Source organism: Xiphophorus couchianus, chromosome 20, assembly GCF_001444195.1.
Source record: "Xiphophorus couchianus chromosome 20, X_couchianus-1.0, whole genome shotgun sequence".
NCBI lineage: Eukaryota > Metazoa > Chordata > Actinopteri > Cyprinodontiformes > Poeciliidae > Xiphophorus > Xiphophorus couchianus.
Window position 1 is genome coordinate 6,815,234 of NC_040247.1, and position 25,377 is coordinate 6,840,610.

The following is a 25,377-nucleotide window of genomic DNA, read 5'->3' on the forward strand; positions in this document are numbered from 1 at the left end:
TGACAAAAATGTGTATTATTTAGAAGTATTGCCTCATATTATGATTATGTCTGTCTACAAAGAGAAGCATTTACAGAAAATCTAGTGATAAGACGTGGCATGTTGATAAATTGGAGGTCACATCCAAAGGATTCCACTTTTTGCAATATTTGTAGGAAATGCTGTGCTTTTAAAGCTGAGAGCAAGAAAGAGGTTGACTGGTGAGGGAAAAAATATGTCTGTTCTGATCACTTAACACGTGAATACTTGAATATTAATTAATTTTATTTGCCTTTTTTTCTTATTTAATTCTTGACGGTAAGAATTTTTGACTCCAAGTAGCACAAACCTCCCCTTAAAATCCTACAACAAAAACATAAAATCCTACAAATCCAAAGGTACAGTATATTCGAAAAAGAAGTGAAATACAAATGTCTAAAATTCAACTCAGGAGATTAGAGACACAATGTCATTAAGCATGTAAACTGCTTCGTGGTTAGGCTAACAAAAACCGACTTGTTTTTGTGAAAGTCGTTTGTTTGAATTAGTGAATTAGTTTTCCAAAACAGTAACTTATGTGGGGAAACCAAGACTTTTATTTTGAAATCTTTCAACCTCATCTCATTAGCCTCTAATAGCTAAAGAAAGTGATTTGTCTTCAGTGGAAGGAGAGTCATTTACACCGTGAGGAGCGTCTCTACACACTACATTTCCATGGCTAAAGTTGGACTGAGGTAGAGGCAGCTTCATCCGGATGGTTTGTTTTTCCTTCCACATCTATGGAGGATTTAGTTGACACTGGCAGACAGAGAAAACTCCTTATTCTGTACCTATTTATCGGGAATATTGCAGGTCAGTACGGCACCGGCGAAACCGGCTTCAAAGATTTGATATTGTTGTACTAGTCTTTGTTGTCACATATAAAAACATATTACGTTTTGTTTGTCTGATGTCAGGGTCACTTTGACAAATAAGAACACCTTTATTTAAAAAATAACCTGAACTATAACAACTACCCCACTAGCATTAAACGTTCAGACAACGTTCCCTAAACGTTGTCATAACGACGCAGAGCGTCAAAACACCAGTAAACGTCCATCAGACGTTTATTAAGCGTTGGCTAAACGTTTGCTAGACGTTCGCAGTTAACTTGTTCGTCATATGATCTATAATGACTACCAAGTCAAAAGTACTGATGAAAAAAAACAATCTACTATAGATGCATGTACAGTAGGCTACATAAGACACGATACAGGTTAAAAAAGTAAAAACTAATGAATGAATGAATGAATAACTAACGTCAGCATTTTAAAACATGCAATTGTTTAGGCAAAAACCTTTTCAGTCTTGTTCCAGAAGTCCAAAAGTAATCCGTAAATTTGGGACTTCATCTGTCTTATTTACTACTTTAATAATAATGCATTTTATTTGACAGCAACTTTCAAAATACCCAAGGACACTTTGCAACATTAAAAACACAAATTAAACAGTAAAGAAATGTACGGAAGAGGATTAGGGCCACGAAAAAAAAAGAAAAAAAATTAGAATGACTTTAAAGTCAGAATTCTGACTTTAAATGGCTACAAGACACAAAATCATTACATAATGAAAGTGAAAAGGCTAACTTGAACAGATGAGTTTTGAATTGTGCTTTAAAGGTCAGAAGAGAGTAAATATTACGGATGTCAGGGGGAAAAGTGTTCCAGAGTTAGGGAGCAGAGTAAGAGAAGACTCTTTTCCCCATGGTGGTGAGACGGACAACAAGCACACTGAGGTGGATGGAAGAGGAAGAATGAAGGGAACCTGAGTGGGTGGTAATATGCAGAAGATCAGACAGATAAGGAGGGGCAAAGTTGTAAACTGCCCTGAATGTGAACAGGATTTTAAATTAAATTCTGAAAGAAACAGAAAGCCCGTGAAGTTGTAAATTTGGAGTGATGTGGTCAAATGAGGCCGTTTTGGTAATGATGCAAGCAGCAGTTTTGAACCAGTGGATGTTTATGGATAGGTAGACCTACAAGGAGAGAATTATCAATTCGAGAAATGACCAGACTGTGGACCAGAATGGAAACAGAGTACAGGGAGGGGGATGGACGAAATCGGTTAATATTATGGAGGAAGAAGTGTGCAAACCGGATAGTATTACTAATGTGAGAGTGAAAAGAGAGAGTACTGTAAAGAATGACACCCAGACTTTTAACTTGAGGGGTTGGAGAGACCAAAGAACTGTCAATTGTGAGGGAAAAGTTGTTGATTTGTAAATTTAGTTACAATGAGTGAAAACTCAGTTTATCACTGTTTAATTTGAGGACATTCAATGCAAACCAGGATTTTATTTCATCTAAACAGGTAGTGAGGGATGTACATTTTTAGCTTGCATTTTAGTCTGCTGTGTTTTATCTAAATTACATCCTCATTTACAAGAATCCTGCGACATTATACCTGTAGAGTATATGATTAATTATGTGATGTGTATACAGTGTAAGTTACACGGTGTTAATATTTTGTTTGTTAGTTAACCTTTGTGCATTCAAACATAAGCTTCAATTTAGGACCGGGCAATGTATCGAGTATACTTGATGTATCACGATATTTTCAATTTACGATAGTTAAAATGGCTATATCGCAACTATCGAGTATAAATTGTCGTTCAAATAAACTTTCGCCGTCAAATTCACTGCGAGTATGGTTTATCCGACACCCTATGAATGCATCACTAGTTCTAGCGCTAGAAACAGTGCTGGATCAATAATTTGGCAGTGGTTTGGATTGTATATGGAGGATGTCGAACAAAATGGGGTAATTTGCGAAACATGTTATAAAACTATTGCCACAAAAGCTTGTACACAAATTTATTTCACCACCTAATGAGACTATTCTTTTACATGCCGTTCATAGCTGCGCTGCAGCGGTAGAACTAGTCCGTTAAAGTGAAACCTGGAGACGTAGGTATGATTCATTTAGTGCTGTGCAATGGGAAAAATAACGCAACTTTATGTATCAGGATTCAGCACCAAAAACACTCCAACATTACCCCCACATAGGACAGAACATTCAGTTCGTTACAGTTTTGGGTTTTTAGGCTTGATGTGTATTTTGCTTTTATTAATAAGTGATCACTGTGGTAGATTAGCCATCACTGCTATTAGCCATGCTAACACAGCAGTGGTTGATTAGCTAATTTAAAGACCTGCTTTACTGATGATACCAAAACACACCTTATTCCACAGCACATCTAATTGTTAAGTTTGTCAAAGTCAAGCATAATTGACCTACTTCCCTCTCCCTCGCTATTTTTTTTCTTAGTTAAAACTTGTTTCTCACCTTGTTATCTAGTCATAATGTAGACAGTTCCTAGCAAAATACTGAATCCCTTTTTATATGAGCTTACATTTAAGTCTAGCAGGGAAATGGGGGCGGGGCGTGCGTGGGTGACATCATGCTGCAGGGATCTATAGTTTAAAATAACATTGGAGCTCATTTAAGAATATTGTGATATATATCGTGTATTGTGATGTAGTAAAAATATATCAGGATATTAGATTTTCCTCATATCACCCAGCCGTACTTCAACTAACATATTTTTTTTAACTTATGTTGTAGAATCGTTTTAAAATAACCAAAATCACAATAACAGCCTTGCTTTTATGTGTGTATCTTTGTATCATTTTTCTTAATTTTTCTTTCCTTCTAGCTGATTGTCCCATACCTCAACATGGAGAGAACACAGTTCTCACAGAAGAATCCCTCCTAAAAAATTCATTCCCTGATGGTACTGTGATCACATATAAGTGCAGAAATGGATATTACAAAGTAAGTGGCACTGGGACGATGAACTGCGTCGATGGGAAGTGGACCGAGCCAGATATCATCTGCAGTAGTGAGTCCTGTCTAACTTGCATTTTACATCTAACAAACACAGTCATCCAACATGCTTTACATTGTCATTTTGGCTCTATGTAATCCTACACTGATGTCTACTGTTTGTTTTGTTTTTGTTGTTTTTCTTTATATCAAAGTGAAAGAATGTGGTCTCCCTGAAGCACAACCACACATGCTATTTGACACCAGCGAAGGTACTCTGTTTGGTGCAATGGTTAAAATAACCTGTGAAGAAGGGTAGGTATGATTCCAAATATTTAAATTAGATTATCTGCTTAAATGTCATTGTTTTATCTCAGAAAATCAGGTGTATGCCTTGACTTGCAGTAACTCCAGTAAGGGTTACTTTGGTAGACTCAGTTCAATTGTGGTGTACAAAAGACTGTTAATTATCTGTTTTCAGCCCTCAAGTTTGTTTTTCCTTGATCAAGGTGTTTAATATGTAGTATTTTATTTCCGCCACTGGGTGGCTCCTCGATCATATTTTGTTCATAGATCTGAGTATTGAGTAGTGTGGATATCAACACAGACTTTGTTTATTACCTCTTTCTACTGTGTGCGTCCATTGAATTTAAGTAATACTGTTGGTTGTTTAGTTCTGTTTCATAAATGCCTAAATGCTGTATTTGTACTTTGTCCTGTTGAATATTATGGTCGTTTGGTATAGTTTATTCGTATTGTGGAGAGCTAAAAGTTAGCCGTGTAGCATTAAGCTGTTAAGCTCAGTTTAGGGTAATTAGATACAGCTGTAATTCCCGGTTAAAATTTCCAATTGAAATGCCTTATTTCTCTTGTATGTTTTATCCCGTGACACTATTATTAGCACGGTTGATTATTATTTATGTGTAATTATTATTTAAATTTTCATAGTAAGATATTAATCAGCTGCTAGTTTATAATATTCTTAAGCACGTTTATTCCCTTCATGGACATTTTGGTTTTATTTGTGAAAGTATTTACAGGAAACTACTTATAATTTGTATTTTTTTTACCTTTATAGAAAACCACACACATACACATGTGCCTTTATATGTATGGAGGAACCTCAAGAGCTAATTACAGTCAAGTAAAGCTCAATTCTGGTTCTCTTATTTCACTTACTCACCTAAACATCAGCTGTCCTTACCCGGCACCCTGGAGTGATTGTTTATCCATAACCAAATCAGCCTGAGTATTCATTACATGTGGAATTGCAACATTTGTTCCATTTTTAGCTGGTGTGGTTTGCTTTCAGACTGCACTGTTAAACAATCCAAATAAATTGAAAAACCTATTCACCCCATCGCCTGTGGTGGTGTTGCAACAAATACTACTGAAGGGAATAACATGAAAAGCTAAGAAGACATATTGTAAGTGTGTCTTTATTCTTGTTTTATAAATATAAACAAAATGTACTTGTAAGATTTTTCTTTTGTTTTTTTCAAAAGACCATGAGCCATTTCTGTCTTAGCATTAGACTCTTGCGTTTGTTTTGGTTTTATTTACCAATTGTGCGCTGCACCATGGTTCGCTTCCTGCTTTTGGGATGATAACCAGTCCACTTGCATCCGCATTTGAGTCATGCCAGAGTTCATTTTAATCAAAATAACACCTAGACTTTGAGGGAGCTTAGAGTTTGCTATTTTACTCTGTCCTCATGTGCATTTGGGATAATGGCAAAATCATTTTGAATATCAAGAAGAGCTCACTTTCTCCTTCAAATCTACAAATAATTTGTGCTGGTTTGTGCAGCAAAATCTTTTGTTTGTGCTGCTATAATTTTAAATATATTAAGAAATATTTCCAGAGGTCATGAAAGGTCAACCAGCCCCCACACTTTCTTAAAATCAGACAAAATTGGTGTCAGTTAACTCGACCATGCTTGTGCTGGTTTGTACAGCAAAAATGTTGCGTTTGCTGCTTTGGATTTGAAGATAATATGGAAGTTTAAAGGTCAACCTCCCCCTCCCCCACTTTTACAAAATCAAACAAATTTGGTTTCAATCTACTCTGCTGCATTTGTGCTGGTGTGTGCTGCAAAATTTTTGTTTGTGCAGCTATCATTTTAAAGATAATAATTAAAATGTTAACTGGGGGTCATAAGAGGTCAATCCTCCCATTCCTGCACACATTTGCAAAAATAAATAAATTTGGTGTCAATCAACTTGGCTAAGCTTGTGCTGGTTTGTGCAGCAAACAGTTTTGTTTGTGCCGGAATCATTTTAAAGATAATAATAAAATGTTTCCAGAGATCATCTGAGGTTAACCACTCCCTTTTACATTTCCAAAATAAACAGATACTGTCTGGATTCTGTCTTCAAACAATGACTCTGTGTGAATAAACAGAAAATCTAAAATTTATTGCATAATTTTTAATATTAAATCTTACTCACAAACTAAAATTTCTTTATGGTTCATCAGATTCTGTCATTCTTTATGACTTCTTTTGTCTTTATGCAGTTACCGGGTCACTGGATGGAACTACAGACTGTGCATGGACATAGGGTGGTATGGAAAGGGAGACTGTGTCCGTAAGTGTTTGAATTCTCTTTTTTAAAACACAGTTGACCAAAGCATTGTGTACCTGAAACAGAAATTCTCTTTTCCAATTTTCTAAGTTGTTACTTGTCCCATCCCGACCAAAGTGGAAAATGGCGAACATTCTTGGAGTAGTGACGATAAACCAGAATATCAACAAACGATACATTTCTCGTGTAACACAGGATACACTATGGTTGGGAATAAAACCATTAGGTGTACTAAAACTGGCAAATATGATTTTGGGCCACCACAATGCATCGGTAAGTTCTTGTGCTTTATTTCAGGCTTCACAGAAGATCTGTTAGCCAAGACAATATACAGTTTGCATATACAGTTGTGAATAACGTAAACCGTCCTTCAACCACTTGTAAAATAGCTCATTGTCCTGCCTATCATTTCACCACTGTATAAAGCTGACAATGATTCATCCTGAGATGGAAACCTAACTAAATGACTGCCGGTTAATTTTCATTTGTTTTATAGGTTTTTGAACAAGTCTCATTGGAATTCTAACATGATCAAAGAAGCAAACTGTAGCATGAGTTAAAATGCAAATTCTCTTTCTTTTTTACTGTATACTTGAATGGGAACAAGTATTAAATATAGACAAATTATGAACAATATATGATTTATAGTCTTAGCTAGTTTACAATGCAGGTTCCTAGATGGGCTATTAACAACGTATTTTTTCATAGAAGAAACAAACTTTTGTTCTTGCAGTGAAATTGTAAAAGAGGAGAAATTTGAATTTCTTTGTTATAATTTTTTCAGTGTGGTTGTATATACAATAGAAACACAAATTGCAGCATTGTTTATTATTGTGTTTATATTGAACTATGTGACACATTCACTAAAGAATAATATATATTTATAAAGTTCTTTGCAAAGTGTTTGCCCTTTTTACTGATTTATTAACCACACGTAAATATTGAGGAGTATAAAATATATTTTGAAACCACTGGACAACATGGCTATAAAGATCTAAAAAAGCAACACATTAGGAGCTGATCTTAGTAATTTTAAGAACTGATGACAGCACGGAAAAAACAGTGGCTGGTGAAATATTTGTGTGGTCGATAAAGAGTTTTCTTCAGGGAGGAATCAGGGATGGAAATTTAACATTTTCTCCATCGGCCACAGTGGTTGGTGGAGAAATCCCCACAAAAATTTGGAGGACCACAACCAGGTGCCATGACAGTGCCCGAGGCAAATGCGCATTGGCGCAGATGCACACTTGGGTCCAGTTCAATGTATGGAAGGAAGTATGAAAATGTACAAATACTACATGAGTCTTCATGGGGGGCTGGTGGTCTTTGTGGCTGGGTGCAGCCCCCCCCCTTATTGGATAATGGAAGGTGAAATGCTAATCAATTACTAGGCTCATGCATGATTTTTTTCTCCCCTAGCTTTTTGCCCCATACCTAAAGGTGGAGAGAACATGAATCTCACTGATGAATCCCTCCTAAAAAAGGATTTCCCAGCAGGTACCGAGGTCACATATGAGTGCATAATTGGATATGAAAAAGTAAGTGGCACTGGGATCATGAAATGCGACGATGGGAAGTGGACCAAGCCAGATATCATCTGCAGGAGTGAGTCCTGTCTAACTTGCATTTTACATCTAACAAACACAGTCATCCAACATGCTTTACATGGTCATCTTGGCTCTATGTAATCCTACACTAATGTCTACTGTTTTTTTTCTTTTGTTTGTTTTTTGTATTTTTTATATCAAAGAGAAAGACTGTGGTCTCCCTAAAGCACAGCCACACATGTTATTTGACACCAGCCAGGGTACTCTATTTGGTGCAGTGGTTAAAGTAACTTGTGAAGAAGGGTATGTATGATTCCAAATATTTAAATTAGATTATCTGCTTCAGTGCCATTGTTTTATCTCAGAAAATCAGGTGTATGCCTTGACTTGCAAGAACTCTAAAACAATCTTTTCACACCTGACAGTCTTCTAGACTCAGTTCAACTGGGAACCAAAATTGCAACATTTGTTACATTTTTAGCAGGTGTGGCTCGCTTTCACACTGCACTTTGTTAAACAATTCAAAGTAATTGAAAACCCTGTTCACCCCTTTGCCTGTGGTGGCTTTGCAGATCTGCTGAACAAATAACATGAAAGGCTCAGAAGACATGAGTTCATCTTTCTTCTTCACAAAATGTAAACCAAATGCGCTTCTAAGATTTCACTTTTGTTTTTAGCAATAGACCATGAGCCATTTCTTCTGTTTGTTTTTGTTATATTTACCAATTGTGCCCTGCGCCATGGTTCCCTTCCTACTTTTGTAACGATCACTAGTCCTCTTGCATCCACATTTAAATCTCATCAGATTGAACTTTAATCAAACTGCGACCTAGATTTTGCTTTTTTGGTGTGTCCGGATGTGCATTCACACTTCCCCTGTTTAAATAACTGCAGTACAATTTTGAACATCAAGAGCAGTTAATTTAACACAGGTTTTGCGATGGAATATTTCTAATTTTGAAACGGAGTCTGCAAATGTGTTTGTTCTGCCTGCGCTGACCCAACACAAGCTGGCAACAGCAATGCTAAGCAGAAAACAGGAGATCAGGTACAATTTCATCAAAATCACTACATATAGAAGTGCAAGCAACTCTGATGTGTTCATTCTTACCATAATACTCACTAACAAGGACTTGTGAAGTCTAAAAAGATGCATATTTTGTGTATTTGGTTCACACCCAAGGCGAACCGTACGAGAATTTGTTTGAAAGCGGAGAGAGACCACCTCAAAAAATTGGTCTCAGTCTGGTTGTTTGGTACACACCAGAGTTCGCATGACTATTCACACCTGCACCAAAGGTCTGGACCAACAGGGGAATCAAACTTTGATCTGTTTAAACTAGACCAAATGTGTTAGGTATGAATGCGCCCTATATCATGAGGGACACTAACATGTTCATTGCTGCAATACCAGCATTTATGTACCATGCAGCAATTCAATCTTTGTCAGGATTTCCATCTAGACATGTCCGCACATTTTAAAAAAACTTGTAGAGTCAGTAAAATTTGTACAAATATATGTCAAGATCAAATTGAACATTAATTGAGTTGAATTGAGTTATATAAGGTTTATAGAGCTGTTTATAATTTTTTCACACTAAAGTTTTATAGAAATTTCTTGTGTTACGAGTTCAATTCGGTAGGTTTTTTTTGTGTGTGTGTGAATATTCAGTAAAGAAAATCTGAGTTAAAATTCAAATATTTAAGATATTAATAAAAATGACTACTTTTTTCAGCCTGAGTAGAACATACCTTATGAGGGATTGGTAACTTGACCTATTCCCAATGGTTGCTAACAATAGGTGGAATAGGTTGAAGAACTATTATTTTATCTCCAGTGCAATTTGCGGATATTCAGTTGTTATGTGATTTCTTACTAGAAGAGTTGACATTAAAAAGGTTTAGAATCAATATTAATTAATATTTCATATAAGTCTATTAATAATATTACCTACAATAAAATACATTGTTAAAAACTTATTTTTTATGTGGGATTAATGGTTGTGATAGCTGGAGATAGGCACCAGCACCCCTTCCGGCCCCAATGGGATAAGGGTGTAAGAAAAAAAAATGTATGGATGGATTAATGGTCGTATTATTTGATTTAAGAAAATTGCAACCCATATATCAGTGATCAATTAGTAACTCTTTTCTTGGATTTATTGATAGTGCCACATCCACTGCTAGGAGGCTTTTTCGCTCTCCTCCCCTTCCATCTATCTGCTGCATGAGAAAAGCAACTTAGGAGCACGATTTGTTCCTTCCCCCAGTCTTCATGTAATGCTGATGCAAACGTCATATTTGTAGTCTGTACAATAACCTAATGGCAGAAGATAAAGCCTATGCTGACATTTTGTCTGCAATACACTGTTAAAATGCAGATATTTAACCAAATTGTCCTATTTTGTATTATTAATGAGCTCTTATAGGTAATCCTTTATACTTTTGTGAACTGTAGAAGAGGTTTTTTTCGTTTATTTTATGAGTAGTGTCATGAAAACTGGTATAGAGTGGTGAGATCTCTCCAGGTTCACTCAGAAAACAGAACATTAAGGCCTGGGAGATATAAGTAATCTTGCATTGTGATTTAATGATGATTAAAATATACAGTACAGACCAAAAGTTTGGACACACCTTTTAATTCAATGAGTTTCCTTTATTTTCATGACTATTGACATCGTAGATTCACACTGAAGGCATCAAAACTATGAATAACACATGTGGAAATATGCACTAAACAAAAAAGTGTAAAACAACTGAAAATACACCTTGTATTCTAGTTTCTTCAAAGTAGCAACCTTTTGCTGTGATTACTGCTTTGCACACACTCTGCATTTTCTTGATGAGCTTCAAGAGGTAGTCACCTGAAATGGTTTTCACTTCATAGGTGTGCCCTGTCAGGTTAATAAGTGGGATTTCTTGCCTTATAAATAGTCATGAAAATAAAGAAAACCCATTGAATTAGAAGGTGTGTCCAAACTTTTGGTCTGTACTGTATAAATGTATATCTTCTGGAATTTTGATTATTGACTGATTATATAAAATGTATTTCTGTATTTTGCTCTATTAATGATTATAAAGATGTGCATTTATTGTACTTTGATTTACTGATGATTATACAAAGAGTTGACATAAGAAGCAAATCAAGAAATGAATAACACAATGAATGAATGATGAATAAAATCAATCTCAGATGATTATTATAAGAAGTTAGGTTTGAATTATAAGAGAAAGTTGATTATGTTTAATGATTTATGATAATCTACAGGATTGTAACTCAAGTAATGAAACATAGTGTGATGTGAAGTGACATGCTGTTCCCAGACTATGTTGTAATTAGAGCAAAAGTCAGGGCCAGAGTGGAGCGGGGAAAAGAGGAAGCAAGATGTTTTCTTTTAAACTAAAGTGGGGAAGTAAGCCAGATGGTCGGTGGACAGGCAGCAGAAAAGAGGAAGTAAGCAAGGTGTTGGCCGCTGTGAGTAAGCCAGACGTTGACTGCTGTAAGAAGGGTTGGTGCTTTCCAAAGACCCATCGAACGTTTAAGAAGTCATGTAAGCCATCACCTCATACACAGAGAGTATAAAAACCCATGAAAAGAGGAACAAAGCATTCTTAGTCTGCGGCGCTGAAGTCAAGCCAACAAGAGGACGCAGACAGAAGATCAGCAGAGGACCGCACCCTGGAGCCACGGGGAAGTTGAGTCTCCGCACTGCTAGAAGAGACAAGATCCATCAACCCTCAGCCCTGGTTCCTGTTTCGACTGCCTACTCTGCCTCAACCCAACAGACTTGGAGAAAAGACAAAGGTCACAGAGTGATGAAGATCTGAGTGTTCGGAAGATAACAACCAGTTCTGCTTTGCTTCTATTCTAAAGAGGATTTTTGCCTTACAAAGACAAAGACTGACCAAGGACATTTGAAGTTTTCTGTTGCCGAGATCATCCATCATCTGGTTATGAGTTGAACTGCACCCCAAAGCCTTGTTCAGTAAATTAGTGACACAGTTTAGGGAAAGAAGTTAGAATAGACTGAAGGTGGTTTAAAATAATTGTAATTTTTATTCTTAATTTGTAATCATTGATAATTGATTACAAATTAATGTCACTTATCCTTGCTAAAGCTTGCTTAATAAAGATGCATTAAAATTTCTAATAAGATTTTTGGTCAGTGAAATTAATTGAGTCATCTATTATTTTATGATTCTCCTAAGTAGTGTAAAACCTATGAACATGATTCTAGAAAGGTGGTGGCTTCGGAATGCATTTAGTGTTGGTAAAATAATGACCCTGGGGCTTATGTCGAGCCACTAAAAACTATCTAACAAGTGCACGTTGTTGATAGAGAGAGAGAGCTACCGTTAACAAGAGCGGTTATTGAAGTTATGCAGTTGTGAGGGCTACTGAGCAGATTGCTTCTTAACTGAAAAGGGTCGTAGCTCTTGGATTGTAGATGAATCTCCCTCGACAGCAGCCTAGACTGATAATCTCTCCTTCTTCAGGGTAAGTTCGGTGGGTTAGAGATTTTCCGGATCCATTAGATGGAGAGCTGGTCAGTAGTCACTCCTTTGGAGTTGTGAGGTTTAGGGCTGGGCTTGCTATTGCGCAATAACAGTAGTTAGACATAACGTTTCTGTGTGTCAGTTATTTATTACGCAATGGCTGTTAAACTAATGGTAGAAATTAGAAACCTACCTTTAGTCATTTTATTTTGCAGAAATATATAAAAATGTATTCTTTATTTGCCAGTTTATTATTATTTTTGCTTTATTAATTTGTTTTTTCCTCCACTTTATGACATTGAGCAACATACATTATGTTTGTCTCACTCCATTAAAATGCTGCATGAGTCAAGCAAATTAACATAACTCTCCTGATTCTTTCTCCCTATTTTCAAGGGTGCAACATAGGCAGCATGAAGAAATGTGCATATACACTGTTAAATTTTACTGTAAAGCAAAACAAAAGTTTCTCTTTCATAAAAAAATATTATATAGCCATTGCTGTTTTGAGAAGAAATATAGCCTACTGCCTCCTTAAAGGTTGGGTTGCTTGAATCATGTCAGTAAACTATGACTCTGTGTGAAAGAATAAATAGAAAATGTAAAATTAGTAGCATAATCTTTAATTATTAAATGTTATTCACCAGCTGAACTCTTCTTATGGTCGAACAGAATCTTTCAGTCTTTATGACTTTTTTTGTCTTTATGCAGTTACTATATCAATGGAATGAGCAACAAACAGTGCTTGGACACAGGATGGTTTGGAACTGCAAGTTGTGTCAGTAAGTGTTGTTCAGTTTAAATTCTCTTTTTTTTTCAACTAAAATATTCTGTACCTGAAACAGCAATTTTCTTTTTCTTTTGATAATTTTTCCAGTTTTTACTTGTTCCAAACCGACCAAAGTGGAAAATGGCAGACATTCTTGGGATAGTGACCGTGAACCAGAATATGGACAAACTATACATTTCACATGTAACACAGGATACACCTTGTTTGGGAGTAAAACCATTAGGTGTACTAAAACTGGCGAATATGATTCTGAGCTACCACAATGCATCGGTAAGTTCTTGTGCTTTGTTTCAGGATCTACAGAAAATATGTTAGGTAAGACAATATACAAGAAGTTTGCAAATACATTTGTGAATAAAGTAAACCATCCTTCCACTATTTGGAAAATAGCTCATTGTCCAGCCTATCATTTCACCACTGTATAAAACTGACAATGATCCATCCTGAGATGGAAACCTAACTAAATGACTGACGGTTAATTTTCATTTATTTTAAAGGTTTTTGAACAAGTGTCATTGAATTTCTAACGTGATCAACAAAGTAAACCATGTTCAATGGCAAATACAAATTTGCTTTCGTTCTTTATTGTTTTTATTTTGAATGGGGACAAGTGTTAGTATAAATAAATTATGAACACTATAACATTTATAGCCTTAGCTGGTTTGCAATGCACATTCCCAGATGGGCCATTAACAACATATTTTTCCATAAAAGAAACACACTTATGTTTGTTCTTGCAGCGAAATTGTAGAAGAGGAGAAGTTAGAATCTTTTGTTACAATATTTTCAGTGTCGTGTCTAAAAAAAAAAAAAAAAAAAGAAATGATCCCGTGGTTTGTGTACAATAGAGCTGAAAATCCCTACCACAAATCAAAGTGTTGTATGCAATGCAAGCATAATCCAAGCATTGATAATTATTGTGCTTATATTGTACTTTGTGACAAATTCACTGAAGGAAAATGTATATTTATATTAAATTCTGTAGAAATTATTTGCTCCCTCTTATAGTAATGAGCATTAAATATGTTTTGAAACTCCCTGACAACATGGCTATAAATATCTAAAAAAGCAACACATTATGATGTGATCAAAGTAATTTTAAGAACAGATGACAACATGAAGAAAAAAAAAGTGGCTGGGGAAAAAGTCAATAAAAAGTTTTCTTCACCAGCCACTGTGGCCAATGGAGAACATGTTAAATTTCCATTCCTGATTCCAGGGACATACAGTTAGGTTCATAGCTGGTGAGACACTGAATTAATAAGATTTATAAATATAGACACCTTGCATGCTATTTTTTACATACAGAAATTTCGCGCGTGTGTTTTACGCCTGCTCAAACGTCAAGTCTGAACATCTGACACTTTTGTGTGTTCAAACATAAGCTTCAACTAATTTGTTTTTTAAACATATTTTGTAGAATAATTATAAAATAACCAAATACCACAATAACAGCCTTGCTTTTATGTGTGTGTGTTTGTGTGTAATTTTTCTTTTTTTCATTTTCGTTTCCTCCTAGCTGACTGTCCCAAACCTCAACATGTAGAGAACACAAATCTCACTGCTGACTCCCTCCTAAAAAGCTTTTTTCCAAGTGGTACTGAGATCTCATATGAGTGCATAATTGGATATGATAAAGTAAGTGGCACTGGGATCATGAAATGCGACGATGGGAAGTGGACCGAGCCAGATATCATCTGCAGGAGTGAGTCCTGTCTAACTTGCATTTTACATCTAACAAACACTGTCATCCATCTTGCCCTACATGGTCATCTTCGCTCTATGTAATCCTACACTAATGTCTACTGTTTTTTTTGTTTGTTTTGTTTTTGTTGTTTCTTTATATAAAAGAGAAAGACTGTGGTCTCCCAGAAGCAAAACCGCACATGTTATTCGATACCAGCCAGGGTACTCTGTTTGGTGCAATGGTTAAAGTAACCTGTGAAGAAGGGTATGTATGATTCCAAATATTTAAATTTCATTATTATCTGCTTAATTGTCTTTGTGTTATCTCAGGAAATCAAGTGTATGCCTTGACTTGCAGTAACTCCACTAAGGGTCTAATCACACCTGATAGTCCAGTAGACTCAGTTCAATTGGGGACTGAAGACTGAAATTGCAACATTTGTTACATTTTAGCTGGTCTGGTTCACTTTCACACTGCACTGTGTTAAACAATCCAAAGTAACTGAAAAAACCTGCTCACCCACTCGCCTTTGGTGGCGTTGCAGTTGCATCAAGATCTACTGAAGGAAATAACATGAAAAGCTCAAAAGAAGACACGAATGTGACTTTCTGCTTCACACAATATAAACAAAATGTGCTTGTAAGATTTCTCTTTTGTTTTTAGCAGAAGATCATGAGCCATTTCTTCCTCTTGCATTAGACTCTTTCATTTGTTTTGGTTTTATTCACCAACTACACTCTGTGCCATGGTTCACTTCCTGCTATTGGAACGATCTCTGGTCCTGTTGCATCCGCATACGAACCATGCCAGAGTTCACTTTACTTAAACTGAGACCTAGACTTTGAGGCAGTTAAAAGTTTGCTTTGTTGGTCTGTCCAAATGTGCATTCACACTTCCCCTGCTAGGTAACAGCAGTACCATTGTGCATGTCAAGAGCTGCTCATTAAACACAGGTTTTGTGAAGGAATATTTCTTATTTTAAACGGCATTTGTAAATTCGTGTTGCAAGCTCTATTCCCCCTGCCCCCCCAATTTTCAGGTAATTCTGATTAAAAACATCAGATGTGTAGTTTGTACATTAAAGTAATGGTAGAAGCTAAAAGTGTGTGCTGCCATTTTTTCTACCATAAAACCTTTTGTAATGCAGATATACAACCAAATCTTCTAATTTTGTGTTTTTAATTAGCTCTTATAGGTAATCCTTTATTCTTTTGTGAATTGCAGTTGTGTTTTTTTGTTTTGTTTTATGAGTAGTTAGACATAATGTTTCATTACGTAGTTATGTACTAGGTAGTGGCTGTTAAACTAATGGCAGAAGCTATAAATCTGCCTTTTATCATTTTATTTTTCAGAAATATATACAAATGTATTTATTTAGTTTATTTGGCAGTTTATTATTTTCCTTTATTAATTAGTTTTTTCCCTCCACTTTATGACATTGAGCAACATGTACATGTTTATGTCTGACTCCATTAAAATGCTACATGAGTGAAGCAAATGAACATAACTCTCCTGATTATTTCTCTCCTGTCTTCAAGGGTGCAACATAGGCATCATAGATAGGTGTGCATATATGCTGTACAATTGTACTTTAAAACAAAACGAAACTTTCTCCATCCATTTTCTGTACACCTTTTCCCTAAAGGGTCGACAGGGGTGCTGGTGCCTGTCTCCAGCGAGCGTTTCGGGCGAGAGGCAGGGTCACTCTGGACAGGTTGCCAGTCTGTCGCAGAGCAATCCAGAGACAAACAACCCTACACACACACACACGCCCCTAAGGAGAAATTAGATAGACCAATTTACCTGACAGTCATGTTTATAGACTGTGGGAGGAAGCTGGAGTACCCGGAGAGAACCCACGCATGCACAGGGAGAACATGCAAGCTCCATGCAAAAAGACCCTGGGCCGGGAATCAAACCCAGGACCTTCTTGCTGCAAGGCAACACTGCTACCAACTGATCCACTGTGCAGCCCCTGCGAAGCTCTCTTTTAAAAAAATATTATATAGCCAGTGTTATTTTGAGAAGAAACATAGTCAACCGTGTCCTTAAAGGATGGGTCGTTTGGATCCTGTCAGCAAACTATAACTATGTGTGAAAGAGTAAATAGAAAATAGAAAATTATTGCATAATCTTTAATTATTAAATGTTACTTACCAGTTGAACTTATTTAAAAATTGAACACATTCTATCACTCCTTATGACTTTTTTTTTTTTGTCTTTATGCAGGTACCAGATCATTGGCTCAAGCTACAAACAGTGCTTGGACATAGGATGGTTTGGAACGGCAGACTGTGTCAGTAAGTGTTGTTCAGTTTGAAATATTCTCCTTTTTTCAACACAGTTGACCAAAACATTTTGTACCTTAAACAGCTATTTTATTTAGTTTTTTCTAATTTTCTCAGTTGTTACTTGTCCCAAACTGACCAAAGTGGAAAATGGCAAAAATTCTTGGAATAGTGACAATAAACCAGAATACCAACAAACAATAAATTTCACATGTAACACAGGATACACCTTGTTTGGGAATGAAACCATAAGGTGCACTAAAACTGGGGAATATGACCTTGAGCTACCACGATGCATTGGTAAGTTCTTGTGCTTTATTGCAAGCTTCACAGAAATTACATTAGCCAAGACAATACACAAACCATTTGCAAATACAGTGGGGGAAAAAGTTGTTAGTTAGCTACCAATTGTGCAAGATTTCCCATTTAAGAAGATGAGAGAGGCCTGTAATTGACATTATGGGTAGACCTCAACTGCGGGAAACAAAATGAGAAAACATACCTAGAAAATCACATTGTCTGGTGGCTGGTGAAATGTTTGTGTGGCCGATAAAAAGTTTTCTCTACTAGCCTATGTGGCCAGTGGAGAAAGTTTTAAATTTGCATCCCTCTTTCTTCAAAAATGAGTACTCATAGAGGGATCATTGAAATGCTGGTCCAGACCAACCAGCTTTGCAACAGCACCATACAGTTTGAGTGAAAGATGGTGCGTGCAGAGCAATCCCCATAAAAATTCAGAGGTCCACAAGCAGGCGCCACAACAGTGCTCTAGGTAAATGTTAATTGACGAGGTCGCACATTTGGGCCCAGTTCAAATCATCAACAATAAACCTAGCTTTAGAGAGAACAGAAAGTCGTGGAGTGATCACGTATGGAAAAGGCTCCAATGGACTCAGTCTCTTTGGACTGCGGGAGAGTTAAGTTCTCCTTGAAGATTTATTTATATAAATAAATGACATGCACATCATGAATGAAAGGAAATGAGAAAATTGGACATACAACCATTATTTGAATTGAGAGGACAAGGCTTTGCCAGGCAAGGAGCCCTCCAGTGCCTAGGTGTGGTTTAGAAGTTTTGTAAACACATTTCATTAAAACATCCCACAGTTATTAATACAAGGTCAAGTCAAAAATGAACATGTTATTTAAAGTAAGTTATCCATAAATATATATAAAAAATTATATAAAAACTAAAATCAAAACATTTTTTTTATACTGAGTAAATGTTCAGAGTGTATGTCAATACAAATTTTGGTGAATGTCCAGTCCAAACATTTTACACTTTTGTGTGTTCAAACATAAGCTTCAACTAATTTGTTTTTTAAATATATTTTGCAGCATAATTTTAACATATCCAAATACCACATTGACAGCTTTGCTTTTATTTTTTTATTATTTATTTTAGTGTGTGATTCTTCTTCATTTTTACTTCCTCCTAGCTGACTGTCCCAAACCTCAAAATGTAGAGAACACAATTCTCACTGCTGACTCCCTCCTAAAAAGTTTTTTTCCAGGTGGTACTGTGATCTCATATGAGTGCATAATTGGATATAATAAAATAAGTGGCACTGGGATCATTAAATGTGTCGATGGGAAGTAGACCGAGCCAGATATCATCTGCAGTAGCGAGTCCTGCCTAATTTGAATTTTACATCTAACAAACGCAGTCATCCAACATGCTTTACATGGTCATCTTGGCTCTATGTAATCCTACACTGATGTCTACTGGTTTTTTTTTTTGTTTGCTTCTTTTATATGAAAGAGAAAGACTGTGGTCTCCCAGAAGCAGAACCGCATATGTTATTCGATACCAGCGAAGGTACTCTGTTTGGTGCAATGGTTAAAGTAACCTGTGAAGAAGGGTATGTATGATTCCAAATATTTAAATTTCATTATTATCTGCTTAAATGTCATTGTGTTACCTCAGAAAAGCAAGTGTGTGCCTTGACTTGCAGTAACTCCGTTAAGGGTATTTTCACACCTGACAATCCAGTAGACTCAGTTCAATTGGGAATTGAAATTGCAACATTTATTACATTTTTAGTTGGTCTGGTTCGACTTCACACTAATCCAAAGTAATTGAAAAACCTGCTTTTTTCCTCCCCTTTATGACATTGAGCAACATGTTATAAGTGGTTGTGTGTATATGCTGTACATTTTTTCTTTAAAACACAAAACTTACTCTTTTATAAAATGTATATAGCCAGTGTAATTTTGGGTAGAAATATAGCCTACATCTTACTTCAAAAGGATGTAGTGTTTGGATCCTGTCTGCAAACTATGAAAATTTAAAAGTAGTACCATAATCTTTAATTATTAAATCTGACTCACGAACTAAACTGTTTTTTTTATGGCTCAACAGATTCTATCAGTCTTTATGACTTCTTTTGTCTTTATGCAGTTACTGGGTCAATGGATCGAACTACAAACATTGCTTGGACACAGGATGGTTTGGAATCGTAGACTGTGTCCGTAAGTGTTGATCAGTTTGAAATATTCTCCTTTTTTCTCAACACAGTTGACTGAAGCACATGGTGCCTGAAAAGGAAGGATGGAAGTAAATTGCTTCAGCTAAAATTATGTACTGTTTTGGTTTTTATCCATATAATTAACTGTTGTGTCTTTGCTAATTTTATAATTATTATTTTTGCTAAACTTAATTTTATTTTATATTTTATCATTTATCTACCTGCGAATTTGTGCTTGTTGTGAATCACTTTGTTCAGCTGAGGTTGTTGTAAATGTGCTATATAAATGAACTTTGACTTTGTTTGAAACTGCAATTTTCTTTTTCTTTTTCTAATTTTCTCAGCTCATACTTGTCCGAAACCTACCAAAGTGGAAAATGGCGAACATTCTTGGAATAGTGATGATAAACCAGAATATCAACAAACAATAAATTTCACATGTAACACAGGATACACTATGGTTGGGATTGAAACCATTAGATGTACTGAAACTGCTAAATATGATTATGAGCCACCACAATGCATCGGTAAGTTCTTGTGCTTTTTTTCAGGCTTCACAGAAGATCAGTTAGCTGAGACAATGTACAAACAGCTTGCTAACACATTTGTGATTCGCCCAAACCATCTTTCAGCTACTTGTATATTAGCTTATTGTCCAGCCTATCATTTCACCACTGTATAAAACTAACAATGGTCCACCCTGAGATGAAACCCTTACTGCAACATGACTAATGGTTAATTTTCATTTACTTTATAGGTCTTTGAACAAGTCTTATTGGAATTCTAACATGATCAAAGAAGCAAACCATAGTATGAGTTGAAATGCAAATTCTCTGTCTTTACTGTTTATTTGAATGGGAATAAGTGTTAAGAATAAACAAATTATGAGTGCTATAACATTTATAGCCCCAGCTAGTTTATAATGCACGTTCCCAGATGGGCCATTACCAACATATTTTTCCATAAATTAAACAAACTTATTTTTGTTCTTGCAGTGAAATTGTAAAAGAAGAGAAATTAAAATTACTTGTTACAATATTTTCAGTAATGTACCTCAATAATTAAATAATACTGGGAATTGTGGTTTTATACATGAAATACAACTACAAATCTCAAGACAAGCACAAATCCCAGCATAGTTTATTATTGTGTTTGTATTATACTTTGACACATTCATTAGAGGATAATATATATTTATATAAAGGTCTATGAAAAGTATTTCCTGTCTTTTGTAGATTTATTTACCACACCTAACTAATAAGGAGCATCAAATATATTTTGAGACTCCCTGACAACATGTCTATGAAGAACTAAAAAAGCAACACATTATGACTTGTTCTAAGTCATTTTAAGATGAGATGACAACATCTCTGATAGCTATCAATCTGGAAAAAGAGTGTATTTCAATCTTTTACACTAGCCTATTTGGCCAGTGTAAAAAAAATAATAATTCCATCCCTGATTCATAGCAATGCTGGTACAGATCAAACTGCTCTGTAACCGTACAATGAGATGAAATGCAACCGTACAATTTGAGTGAAAGATGGTGCATCCAGAGCAATCCCCACAAATATTTGTAGGTCCCCAAGCAGGCACACACTTGGTCTCAGTTCAAATTGTCAACAATAAACCTAGCTTTAGAGAGATCTGAAAGTAGAGGAGTGATCGCAAAGGGAAGAAAATGGCTGACAACATGATCTGAAGTTATTTAGTTGAAAAAATTAATAACACTAAGTATGAAAATCTATGATTACTACATAAGTCTTCATGGGGCCTTGGTGGTCTTGTTGGCAGGCTGGAGCACCCATGTTGGATGATGGCAGGTGAAATATTGCTCAATTACAAGACTCATGCAAGATTTTTATTTCCTCCTAGCTACTTGCCCCATACCTAAAGGTGTAGAGAACATGGTTCTCACTGATGAATTCCTCCTAAAAAAGGATTTCCTAGATGGTGCCAATGTCACATATGAGTGCAGCAAGGGATTTGTAAAAGAAAGTGGCTCTGAGATCATAACCTGCATTGATGGGAATTGGACTAAGCCAGATCTAATCTGCAAGAGTGAGTCCTTGCATATTAAAGTTATTTTATCCTAACCTGTTGGTCATTTGTCAAAATGTGTCTTGCTAAAATATCTAAGTGGAGATTAGCTGTTTTGAATAAGAGAATGCAACATAGATGATTCCTATGAACTAAACCTATAAACAAATGGATGGTGCATGAATGTCAGTTGTAGATAAAGTGTGTCGCACATGCCAAATTAAAATTAGCTGCATGTTGCATATCTAGAATATATCAAAATGCAGAAGAAATGTTATCAGAAGGCAAAAGTACAAAAAAACATATTTCATTTGCTCCTGCAACAAAACAATGTATAGAAAACATAACAAGAATATTTTGGCATAGATTTGCATTTTATTTTACTTTGTGACACATTCACTGGAGGATAATATATATTTCTATAAAGCTCTATGAAAAATAATTTGTCCCCTTTATAGATTTCCTTACCAAAACTGAGTCAGGTCATGGGGATAGCAGCCTCTGTAAGGAGTCCTAAATTTCCCTCTCCCTAGCAACCTGGGCCAGCTCCTCTGTCGGAATTCCAAAGCATTCCCAGGCCAGCCGACATAGTCCCTCCAGCGTGTTCTGAGTCTATTTATGGTTCCCCACTAAGTATTACGTGCCTGTAACACCTCACCAGGGAGGCGTCCAGGAGGCATCCTAGTGAGATGCCCGAGCAACCTAAACTGGTCCTCTCAATGTGGAGAAGCAGCGGCTCAAGTCTGAGTCCCTCCTGGATGACCGAACTTGTCATCCTATCGCTTAGAGGGAAGCCAGATCCCCTCTGGAGAAAACTAATTTTGGCCACTTGTGTCCACATAATCTTCAGAGAGCAGAGACACAATCTTAAGGCCACCAAAACAAATCCCCTAAACATCTTGGCTGCATCTACAAATTCTGTTTATAAATTTTATGTACAGAATTGGTGACAATGTGCAACCTCAGCATAGTCCAAATCTCATAGGAATTGAGCCCAGCTTACTATCGTCATACAAGCTCTGACACCAGTCACACTGGGACCGTAGCGAAGGGCCTGGTACGCCATGCTCCCAGAGCACCTTTCCCAGGGAGGGGCAAGGTTAAATGTCTTCTCCAAGTCGACAAAGCACCTGGTTGGATGAACTCCAACACATGCTCCAGGACACTGCTGAAGGTGTAAAGATGGTCCAGTGTTCTACAACCAGGACAAACACCATACTGCTCCTTCTGAATCTGACGTTCCACACTTCAACAGACCCTCCTCTCCAGAACCTCTGAAAAGCCCTTGTGACTGCAGGGTGAAAAACACCCAGGATATGAAAAACACCCAGCTCTGCAGTCCCCCGTTAACAGGGGACTGCAGAGCTGTAAATATATATACAAATTAAGAGACCACTTAAAATTATAATTTTCTCTGATTTTACTTTTTATGTGTATATGTTTGAGTACACTGAATTGTAGATGGGGATCTACTGAATAATGCAAGTCTGGTTGATGTAGTACATACACTCGTCACTGAATGTCGATCCAGGACATAAACTGGATATGGATTTCCCTTTCTTAGTCTTTATTAAGTAGACAGAGCAGTGGTACAGTCATTTAGAAGATGAAGATGGGGGTGTGTGGTAATAAGTCAGTAACGCACATCAGCAACAGAAACTGTGGGCACCAGCTGCACGCCTCTCCACTCGCTGAACGTTGCTCTGCACTCTGCAGCTGCTGAAATGGTGAGAAAACTCACCACTAGGTGGCACAGTTTCTTCTTTCAGACTCAAAACAAACAGCTCCCAGCACAGTTTGGTATGTTATGTATTAATGTCCAAAGACCGTCTGAGCCTTTACAACATGAACACTGTTCTTTTATTCTATGAACGACTGAAAATATGTCTCCAAAATTCCAAGCAAAAATTTATTTATTTGCGGAAAATGAGAAATGGTCAAAAATTGTGGGGACACATGTATTTTATCCAAATTAGAAAATATATGAGAATTATGCTAACTTTGTCATTTAAAGGCTACAAAATATCATCTAATGAAAACACTACTGCAACCAGTGCATCAACATCCACCTCATGAAAAAGTATCAAACGTTTTCTTCTAAAAAAAAAACTTTAAAAATGTATTTTTAAATGAAGTTGGAAAGCAAAATTTTAATCTAAAATTCGTCACTGCAGCAGTTTTTTTCTCTTTTTTTTCATATCACAATCAAGTGAATTTTCTGTGTACCTCAGTAGTAAATAAATTATAGATTTCTCAGATCACCGATTTGGAAATGACCTTGGTGAGCCACTGTATTACAAACGAATCGTGCAAGTAATGTGGCATGTTTGGAGAATTATAAGTGGATGTTTCTCCTCTCTTGACACCTGAGCAGGAGTCATTTTTATTTGTTTTCTGAAGAATTGTATATATTGAAGTTGTGTTTTCCTTATAAAGACTTAATCGCATCTTTGCTGTAATGTTGTAAATCCACTAACTACACTGTTTTGTACTTGCAGGCCATAGTATAGAGACTATAAATAAAGGTGAATTATTGTTTTGAAATCTAAAGATAAGAGCAACATGTAGTATTGGTTGGGTTTTAATATTATTTTATCGTTGCAGGAAATGCACCTTTTTTAAGCAGATTGGCGATAATTATTACAGGTAACATAAATTAAAATATCTCTTTGAAATTAATATTAGCATTTTCTGTGGCTGAAATGCAAAAGTATCAAAAAATCTATTCTTTCTTTCATTTCCTTCACAGTTTGCTGTGTAGTTGGATTTATTTTAAACATCTTTCTTGTGAGGAGACAATGGTGAGATATTGTATTTTAAACTTACAAAAAACTGGATATCTTTATATACAGCTCTGAAAAAAAATTAAGAAACCAATGCACTGAACCCCACTGAAAACCTCATCATTATTCCACCAAATATTGATTTCTGAACTTTTCCTGAGTTAAAACATTAGTATTGTTGTTTCTAAATGAATATGAACTTGTTTTCTTTGCATTATTTGAGGTCTGAAAGCACTGCATGTTTTTTGGGGGGGTTGGGGGGGTGTTGTTAAATGGGTGAAAATAAAAAATACTGCCAAGGAGGAAAGTGCACATTAACTACTGCTAGTAGTTAATGTGCACTTCCCTCTACAAATGCATTAAATCAGTTAACATCTTGTTAAAAAAATAAACTGTCCAATAATTCTCACACAAGTTTCTTAATTGATGACGCTATAGCTCAAATGACACTGGAGAAGAGCTGACGCCGGAGGAGATAATGCAGTTCCAAACTTTTTAAGTGTTCTTCTTCATTCAGGTATCCATTTCATGTATTTTTTTGACCTAAGACCATCAGGATACCAAACAATCATGTTTAAACTACTTTAACTTGTTCATTTTTCTTCTTGCAATTTTCTGTGTGAAACATGAAGTATAAATATAAATTTCATATTGAAGCAAGAAGAAATAGCTCTTGATCCAGCTGTCATTTTGTTCCACCACAATAAAAATGCAACCCTGATTAAACAGTCCTTGCTTTCTTATCTCTGTTTCTATCTCAGTTGGAACTGGACCCAGCTGTTGGGACATCTACTACAGATGAAGGACTGCCAAACTCTGAGCGCCTTACCAAGCCTTGGATAAAGCAAGCAGACTCCCTTTTATCATCTTATATTTTTTTAACTTTTAAAAGAAGAAAACCAAACGTCA

At 36.1% G+C, this 25,377-nt stretch overlaps 1 protein-coding gene across 2 annotated transcripts; it reads left to right on the plus strand.

Moving 5' to 3' along the window:
• The first annotated feature begins 610 nt into the window (after nucleotides 1-610).
• LOC114135234 (complement receptor type 2-like) lies at nucleotides 611-25,377 on the plus strand. Of its 2 annotated transcripts, XM_028002337.1 has the most exons (22): nucleotides 611-831; nucleotides 3,674-3,859; nucleotides 3,999-4,098; nucleotides 6,301-6,371; nucleotides 6,459-6,641; nucleotides 7,788-7,973; nucleotides 8,119-8,218; nucleotides 13,124-13,194; nucleotides 13,290-13,472; nucleotides 14,722-14,907; nucleotides 15,054-15,153; nucleotides 17,119-17,189; nucleotides 17,295-17,477; nucleotides 18,940-19,039; nucleotides 19,579-19,649; nucleotides 19,990-20,172; nucleotides 21,521-21,706; nucleotides 24,184-24,210; nucleotides 24,290-24,331; nucleotides 24,435-24,486; nucleotides 24,907-24,985; nucleotides 25,230-25,377. In XM_028002337.1, the coding sequence occupies exons 1-21, from the start codon at nucleotides 759-761 to the stop codon at nucleotides 24,965-24,967; spliced, it is 2,415 nt and encodes an 804-aa protein (XP_027858138.1). In that variant the 5' UTR covers nucleotides 611-758; the 3' UTR covers nucleotides 24,968-24,985; nucleotides 25,230-25,377. The 2 variants fall into 2 exon arrangements, with proteins under 2 accessions (XP_027858138.1, XP_027858139.1); XM_028002338.1 differs by lacking the exons at nucleotides 17,119-17,189; nucleotides 17,295-17,477; nucleotides 18,940-19,039.

What these genes read in the sequence shown, in the direction of transcription:
- LOC114135234 (XM_028002337.1), top strand. Translation starts at nt 759, where the DNA reads ATGGAGGATTTAGTTGACACTGGCAGACAGAGAAAACTCCTTATTCTG. An exon ending in GCCAGATATCATCTGCAGGA is followed by an intron (nt 14,908 to 15,053) that starts GTGAGTCCTGTC and finishes TTTATATAAAAG; the next exon opens with AGAAAGACTGTGGTCTCCCA. An exon ending in TGGAACGGCAGACTGTGTCA is followed by an intron (nt 17,190 to 17,294) that starts GTAAGTGTTGTT and finishes TAATTTTCTCAG; the next exon opens with TTGTTACTTGTCCCAAACTG.